The 8,697-nt window shown below is 33.9% G+C and overlaps 1 protein-coding gene across 1 annotated transcript; it reads left to right on the top strand.

Moving 5' to 3' along the window:
- The first annotated feature begins 2,134 nt into the window (after positions 1-2,134).
- On the top strand, positions 2,135-8,408 carry LOC111402202 (putative glucose-6-phosphate 1-epimerase). Its single transcript, XM_023030362.1, has 9 exons — positions 2,135-2,484; positions 4,061-4,135; positions 4,604-4,660; positions 4,737-4,897; positions 5,030-5,170; positions 6,125-6,227; positions 6,326-6,425; positions 7,236-7,479; positions 8,112-8,408. Exons 1-8 carry the CDS (start codon positions 2,368-2,370, stop codon positions 7,454-7,456), a joined length of 975 nt encoding a protein of 324 aa, XP_022886130.1. The 5' UTR covers positions 2,135-2,367; the 3' UTR covers positions 7,457-7,479; positions 8,112-8,408.
- Positions 8,409-8,697: the final 289 nt, after the last annotated feature.

The raw sequence follows: 8,697 nt of genomic DNA, 5'->3' as shown, positions 1-8,697 counted from the left end.
TATCAAGTAGTGTTTGCTACGTGGTTGTGAGTGAGAGCTTATTTTCCGGCTGGCTATGAGATACATGCTCTTGACACAATATCTTTTGACAGACGGCATTTCCAGCAAACACACTCATTGGAAGATTGAATGTCCAACTTAGAACCCGAAATCACCTACCACATCCACAAATATAAAAGATTGTCAATGAGTTCAACAAAATTCTTGTGAAATAGATTGATATCACAAATTGACTTGCTTCTATGGCATCAAGATCATCATTTTTAGTGTGACCAACCTAACTGGATCGGAATCGGAACAGGATGAAAATTTCGGAAGAATTTATAAACAGTTTAATTTATAAATAAATAGAAATAAGTTGTGGGTCCATTAGATGGTGAGATTGAAAAATAAAGTTTGACAATTTATAAATTTTTTAAAATGGAGGTTAAAATTTAACTAATTTTGGGTATTAGAACCAACAACCACCATTGCAGTTCGGATCTCACACCTGAGTAAATGAATTTATATGCATTCAAAAAAAATAATTGTCCTGAAATAGAAAGTATGAAAGTGAAACAAGAAAATTCATATAGTATTCCGAAACATAAAAAGAATTAGATCGGGAACAATCGGTTCCAAGCCCATTTCCATCATTGCGCATGAATAATTATCATTGGTATCTCATTCAATAGTTTTCTCTTCGATATTGAATTTAATTGAATCATGTCCATCTCTAATTATTGATGAAACAATTAAGAGTTTGTATGGTAGAGCTTTTAAGCCAATTAAAATCAATTTTTTTGACCGTTATTTCACTATTTACGCGGTCGTTTTTGAATTTTTCTCTCACAGATAGAATCCACTTTATCTCTAACGATAAAAAAATCAATTATCAAAATCTTTACCAATCAAGCACAAAATAAAATAAGGGAATTCAATTGCAACATTTCTTCATGGAGTGATTGTCTCATCAACGTTACCGTTCATAATATTTGTGAAATACATCATGTTTGAAACACGTCCACATCATCAGTTATAATAAAAATAGTTTTTAACACGCTAACATAATACTTGTACGTATGCTATCATCAGGGACAAAATTTACAAATCAATTGAAGGATAACAATAATAATGCAACATAAAAAAGTTGAGAAAAATAATTGCAAAAATTAACAAAATTTGGAAATGCAATTAAAATATGGTGCATTTAATAAAACTTATGGTGTGAATATATTTATTTAAAAAATAAATCGTAATTAGTAATTACCCACAAGGGTATTTTTGTATTTTCAAAATTAGAGAATTAATTAATGTGTAATTAAATTCACACAGCAATTTTTAATAATTGCATGTAAGGTCTTCAATCTTTCTCACTGTAACATTTATGCTCGTAATTCTTTTTTCTCATCTTTGACACTTTTGCATGTATTATTTTTGTAAGAAATATGATGGACAAATAAGTCATTATGTCATTCCACTGAACTTTTTAAATAAAATCCTTAATAGAGATGTGATTTACTGATTAATAAAAAATTGAAAATAAGTATTACAATGTACTAAAACTGAAAATTTTAATGCAATTAAAATACAATGCAAATAATGAAATATTTTATGAAAAATTACTAAATAAAACAGAATCGTGTGGTACATTGAGTTAATTGTTCCAATGGTCACTGAACTTTGATCCATATCTTTAATTGGTCACTAAAATTTAAAATATCTATTTTTGGTCATTGAACTTAGGTCAATGTTTTCGAATGCTCACTGAAGTTGGGTATATGTCTTAGATTGCTCATTGAAATTTAAAATGTTGAGTTTTGGCCACTGAACTTTGGAATATGCTTTATGTTACTTACTAGTGTAACTGTTGAACTTTGAAAAATATCAAGTTTACAGTAAGTAATATATAGTATTTTTTTTCAAATTCATTGAGTAATGTACAATATTTTTTCAAAATTTAGTAAACAATGTATAATATTTTTCAAAATTCAGCGATTAAAACTCGATATTTTAAATTTCAATGAATAATCGAAAACTTGAATCTAACTTCAATGATCAACACTCAACATTTTAAATTTTAATGATCAAAAGATCAGTAACCATTAAAACAATTAACTCGTGAAACGGATTCACATTCAGCGTTCGCACAAAATAGAAAAACTGAAACCCACAGAAAACGTGTGAAATCACACTCTTATCACGCTCTGTACCATAATCTGATAATTAAAAATATCGTTGGAAAATTTTGAAACTGAAATTCTTCACGAGTTTGCATAATTGGAATATTTGTTGATTAAATGCGTTAGAAATAACAGCAACCGACAAAATACGTGTATATATAGATATTCATAGATACTGATAGTTGTCTATTAGTAACGTCACAAGATGTCATCGACGGCGGCGGTAACGGCAGCGATCGAGAGGGTGCCCGTTGAGATTTGCAAGGGAATGAATGGCCTTGAGAAGGTCGTCCTTCGAGAAGCCCGCGGAAGCTCCGCCGAGGTACATGTATACCTATATAAACGACGCCGTATCTTGGTTTCACCTTCTCTAGTGTGATATTTTATTTTATTGAGTTTTAATCTGCATTTGTTGGCAAAATGGAAATGATGTGAAGAGCTATTGAATTTTATTGATCTCCGTTTTTATATCCTTTGATCTGCTCTGTCTAATTAATCGGATCCCTATACATGAGTATTTACACAGATATGTGCGTGCGTTTTCCTGTGGCTGTTTATTTGGATACAGATATGCTCTTTAATCAACTGAGGAATCATTCGTTTTCATCAGACATTTGTTCGTAATTTGAGGTTCTTTTGATAATGCAAGAGCATGGCACAACAAGTACAGAATAAAGCGCAACAGCATCATCGTTGAGCTTTGTGCTTTAGTGCATGTACAACAGCTCCCTTTTGGATGGGCAGTGTAATTTGGCAGTGTTATAGAGGGGAGAATGCTTAGACATTTAGGCGTACTTCTAATATTTCCTTTTTGAAGTTCAGTGTTGTTAATTGTTTGAAGTTTGGATGGCACAGTCCATCGCATATTGTTATTAATTTTTTATATTGATTATCATTAATATACATTCCTATGAGCCATTTGTGTTAGCTATTACCTTAAATAGTTACAGACTACTACATGCATTGAAGTATCTACCCTTAGACACCTAACAAGGGTTGATCTCACGTTGTCCTATATTTTCATGAAGATAACTATCTAAGATGTTTGATCTGTTAGAGGTTGCATAACTATCCCCCTTCTAAAGTTGAATGTCCTTGTCAAACAGGTTAAAGTACATTGAGCATTATTTTATAATAAAAAAGGAAAATGTTGGGAAATATTGTGATTTGCCTTAGTCATACTTTTGTTGGTTTTGTGGAGCATAATTTATTGTACACTTTTCCCCTGGTCTGTGGTAAGGTCGACGATGGGTCTGGGACGAGCCCCCTTTTTTTGTTTCATAGGGGTATGTTAGGAGATTCTCACATGTATTAGGTCGCTCTAATATTTTCCTCGTATGTAAAGGTTATTAGGGCGAGTCTTCTTTATGTGTATCATAGTAGAGAAAATAAAAAGGAATGAGTACAAAAGACATTGTAATTCTCTTTTTTGATATAGTGCAATTCTACAAGTAGATGTAGCCGTTGCATGAAGAGTGAAGTGCCTTAAATCATGTGTTTTTCTTGCTTTCGTTTATTAGTCTCTCACGGTAATAAAGATTTTTCATTTAATCTATGACAACCCTTCAGTTTTCTACAAATATTATTATAAAGTGATGAATTTAACAAGATATCTCATCAGTGGTTTTTCACAGTACCTGAAAACTTTCTGACTCGGAAGATTTCTTTTTCTTTTTTCTTTTCTCTCTCTCTCTTTTTTTTTTTTTTGGGTATAATCTCTCCCTATCGAGCCCTTGAAATTCCACTCTTCCGTGTGCAGATGTGTTTGGGTGATTACTTAAATGCTTTTCTAGATTTATTTTTAAAACAAAGTATTCGATAATCAAATTTTTTGTTCTAAATGCACTTTGCCTGTGTTTATAGAGCCGCTATCTTTATAATCTTAATCTCATTCACAGGTTTATCTTTATGGAGGTCACATAACATCATGGAAGAATGATCATGGGGAGGAGTTGCTTTTCGTGAGTAGTAAGGTGTTTCCCAGACTTAAAAATGGTGTTTAGTTACAGATTGCATGCCCAACCATTATATTGTTATTTGTGTATTACTTGTGTAGTACTTTCCAATGATTTAGCATCTGATTTTGTTGTAGAAAGTCGAGCTTTCTACTGTAATAATTTTCACATGGTATTCTCATTAGCTGTCCGTTCTTGCAATGCTATGACATTGTACTAACTGCAAGATGTTATGCAGTCCTCCATCTTTCCTTCATCCAGTTTTAATTCCTGGCCAGTTGTAATACAACTTTCGTTCCAATTTTTTTGTCACTTGGATGACGCGGAATTTCATTGAGGCAATATAATCATTTGGTCCTCAATCTCTCGGGCAAAGATACACCTACTACAGTATTTATCTTCTGTTGAATGAAGTATTTGACGGATCAAAGTCATGTTTATAGTGTCAATTTTAGTTTAAGTAGTGGCATTGTTCATATCTTGCAGGCCATTTTCAAACCTCCAAAGCCAATTCGTGGAGGGATCCCTATATGCTTTCCCCAAGTATGTCCACAACCTCTTTCCTTTCCACTTGCATGTGTTACTCTTTGGTCTTGATGAGTTGAACTTCTATCTGCAGTTCTCCAACTATGGCTTTCTTGAGCAGCATGGATTTGCTAGAAACAGGTTTTGGAGCATTGACACTAATCCCCCTCCATTTCCAACCAACTCCTCCACTAAGACGTTTGTTGACTTGATTCTCAAGCCCATTGAAGAGGACATGAAAATCTGGCCTCATAGGTAGATATTTGAGGTCTTTTTATTGGTGGGATGCTTACTAATCTGGGTTGGTTTTTTTTTTTTTTTTTTTTTTTTTTTTACTGAGATTATTGTTTGGATTCTTATCTTTGGTGTTCCATTGCTTTTTGTCAGTTTTGAGTTCCGCTTACGGGTAACTTTGGGACCTTCTGGAGATCTTATGCTGACTTCTCGTATCAGGAATACCAACACTGATGGAAAGCCTTTTACATTTACATTTGCATATCACACCTATTTCTCTGTTTCAGATATCAGGTATATCGTTTAGTTGACGAGCACTAATTGTGTGTTTTTCTTCTGTCTGAGGTGATAAATTGATTTAGCATAAATAATGAGCATATTCCAAGCATAAGATGTACTGTGAACATGACGGAGTTATTTTATTCGTACTCATAAAGTGTACGTAGTACACGAAAGAGCAGGCATTCCTTGTTAATTAATAAATATTATCAATATTCATTGAGCTATTGATAATAACAATAATTATCTATTAAATAAAAAAAAACCATCATTTATTGCCAATAATAATATATTGAGTTTTAAAATAGTTTAAAACCTATGAAAATTTTCTTCTTTACTTGTCCTAAGGTGTCTATACGTATCGGAAATTTAGCAAATATATAAAATATAAGAACTGGGGTTTGAAACCAAACCTTTCCTCAAGAGGATAGATGGGGCGATTCGGGTGAAATCCAATGTAGAACCAACTTTCAATTCACTCGTGGGATCCGGGTGGTCGAGGGAGGGGGGGGGGGGACCACCACGGGTCTTAAAAGAAAAATATCCGATACGTATTGAAGAGTGTCCAAGCATATCCAGGTTTGGATGCGTGCTTCTTAGCTTTTTTTCCCTCTCTGGTGTTTATGACACCTTGCTAATAATTGGAGACCTAATTTTAATGCTTCTTGCTTAGAGAAATGTTTTAGTGACCCTTAATACTTCAGATGTGGATTGCTACTTCTTAGATGTATAGTATAAAGGTGATTCTTTCACCCCAAAAAATGTCGAGCTTCTGGAGTTACGTGATTTTATATTTTCTGTTGATTTATGAATCCTATTTATAATTTATAAAGAGTATAATAAGCTTCATGGTTGTCTCAATCATCTATTGTATACTGACTGACAATACACAATTTTTTTTTTTTTTAATCCAAACCCATGTCTGATATTTCATAATTGAGTTAATTATGTCATTTTCATTTTATTCAGTGAAGTACGTGTTGAAGGATTGGAAACTCTAGATTATCTTGATAGTCTGCAGAACAAGCAACGCTTCACTGAACAGGGGGATGCAATTACTTTCGAATCAGAAGTAAGTTCTGTAGATCAAGGCTTCTTTTCCCCTCAATTTTTTGTTTATGTTGGCTATAATACCCTCAAGTGCTCACTAGTCTAATCTATGTCCATCAGGTGGACAAAATATACCTCAGCACTCCCACAAAGATTGCAATTCTGGATCATGAAAAGAAACGGACATTTGTGATCCGTAAAGATGGGCTTCCTGATGCAGGTAAGATGTCAGTATCTCTTTTCATTTGTTCAAGAACCTACAGTTTTATTTTTATTTTCTAATGGCTTTGATGCTTAAGTTTCAGCTGCCAAGATATATCACCTGGAAAACTTGTAGTTTCAAATTTGTTTCTTTATGTGAAATGCTCCTGAACCTTGAAAAGTTTTGCGGATGCAGCCCCTAACCCGATAGGCAGGCCTAAACATGGCCAGAGATAGGATGAAAAATAGATGACGGGGATAGGAGGACTGAAGGTTTAGGGTTTTGACTTTAACCCTACTGTAAGAATAAGGGGGAAGGTCAGCATTTGACTTGTGGATCAAGGGACTCTTATCTTGTGAATGCCACATTACAAATTTTATTGTAAGAGAATCTGTATAAAAAATTTCTAACTTAATTATGCCCCCGTTTGGCCCCCATTCTTTTGAAATTTTAATGCTTGAAATAGTGTTTTTTGAAAAATGTGTGGTTAAAAAAGAATGAAAAGTTTTTTATTTAAGTGTAATATTATTTTATGAAAAATTGTGTGGTTGAAAATAAGAATGAGAAAAAGAATGAGAATGGGGGCCAAACAGGGGCTATATTACAAATACCAATAATAATAAATATATAATATCTTATTTCTATCTATAATCAATAAAAAAAATTAGAAAAATCAATTTTCCTACCGTGCTTGAAGTTATTTGTTTCTCTTAAAATTAATAGTTGGTGATATACCTAGTTTATGATTGGTCCGCACCTAATATGGTTTTCTTTTTTTTCACCTGGACGTTACTGAGTTTCTATTGAGCTTCTGTATTTCGCTTGTAGTTGTATGGAATCCTTGGGATAAGAAGGCAAAGGCAATGGCTGATTTTGGAGATGATGAATACAAGCACATGCTGTGTGTTGAGGCTGCTGCAGTGGAAAAACCTATCACTTTGAAGCCTGGTGAGGAGTGGAGAGGAAGGCAGGAACTTTCTGCTGTGCCTTCAAGTTATTGCAGTGGGCAGCTTGATCCTCAGAGAGTACTCCTGGGAGGCCGAAATTGATATTCCCTTTTTATCATGTACAGGTATTTTTCTAACCTCATCTATATAGCCTTCACATAAGCATCAAGATTGTAGTATATGTTGCATTTGATGGAAATTTTAAAGGTTTCGGAGTTCAAACACTGAAGCAAACATTCACGTGTTTATTCATTTTCCTCTCCTTTTTGTCTCAGCATTTGTATGTTTAGCTGTGTCTGTTCAGAGCAATGGATTTCACCCATTGCAACGATTGGGAAAGACTCAATCTTCTCTAATAATGGATTTCACTTTGTTGATGAAATAAAGATTTTGCATAATAGCTGGACTTATAATGTTTAACTAGTGGTGTTTTGGTGATAATTCTTTTTATCCACGTCACCGAAACTTCGATCCTATTGATTTTATTTTACTTGTTTCTCTGGTGGATCTAAATTAAGAATCTCAGTCACAAATTAAGAGAATACATTCATTCTAATTAATGTGCCACGTAAATTTCTTGTTGATCTTTACTCGAGCCTGATGTATACGGAACTTCCCTTTTTTTCTTTTTGCCTTTCTGAATTTCATGTCCTTGGAAAATAACTATGTTAATTTCAATAATCTGTTGGCTTTTGTTATCGTGAAAGGTGAATGCGTCTTTTTCTACATCTCAGAGCCTGTTGATTTGTTGCTGCAGGTGCCCTACTGCTATATGGGGCTGGAGTGGAATGGCAACCTCTGTTCAAGACTATTTTTACCGTCTTGTCCTCGATATATTTTATTTACTTGGATGGAAAGGGGACCCTTATTAGAACTGTCAATGCTTTATTGCTTAATCAAGTGTAATCAACATTCAAGACGCTGTGTACAAGATTGAGGATTTCTGCTACTGTGGTAAAATTCTTCTGAGGCGATTATTACCTGTTATGGAGTATTTGAGCTTTTATTCAACTGTTATATTGTCACAGTAAATGCTCAAATGTCATTCTACCGAGTCCTCTTCTTCCTTCTCAAATGTCATTCTACCGAGTCCTCTTCTTCCTTTCCCTGCCGGGGTCGGGCTGCTTTGAATTTCTTATGCCATTATTGCAGGCTCTGGTATGTTGCATATAGTTTGAATTACAGATCTGGTCATGTGCTTGTTTGAAAGTCCCAACTTGATTCCCCTCTCTTATTGTGGAAGGAAAGAAATGACATGCTATCCTAGTTTCTTTTTTGGGTCCGACTCTTTGAGCCCCATTATACAATAATTCATTTTTTTTCCTATATTCATTTTCAAAACA

Source organism: Olea europaea, chromosome 10, assembly GCF_002742605.1.
Source record: "Olea europaea var. sylvestris chromosome 10, O_europaea_v1, whole genome shotgun sequence".
Classification (NCBI taxonomy): domain Eukaryota; kingdom Viridiplantae; phylum Streptophyta; class Magnoliopsida; order Lamiales; family Oleaceae; genus Olea; species Olea europaea.
Note: the sequence above shows the minus strand (reverse complement) of the source record. Positions and strands in the feature narration are given on the sequence as shown.

Coding starts and splice junctions, on each gene's coding strand:
- LOC111402202 (XM_023030362.1), top strand. CDS start 2,368: ATGTCATCGACGGCGGCGGTAACGGCAGCGATCGAGAGGGTGCCCGTT. Junction 2,485..4,060: donor CCCGCGGAAGCTCCGCCGAG/GTACATGTATAC, acceptor TCTCATTCACAG/GTTTATCTTTATGGAGGTCA. Junction 4,661..4,736: donor TCCCTATATGCTTTCCCCAA/GTATGTCCACAA, acceptor TTCTATCTGCAG/TTCTCCAACTATGGCTTTCT.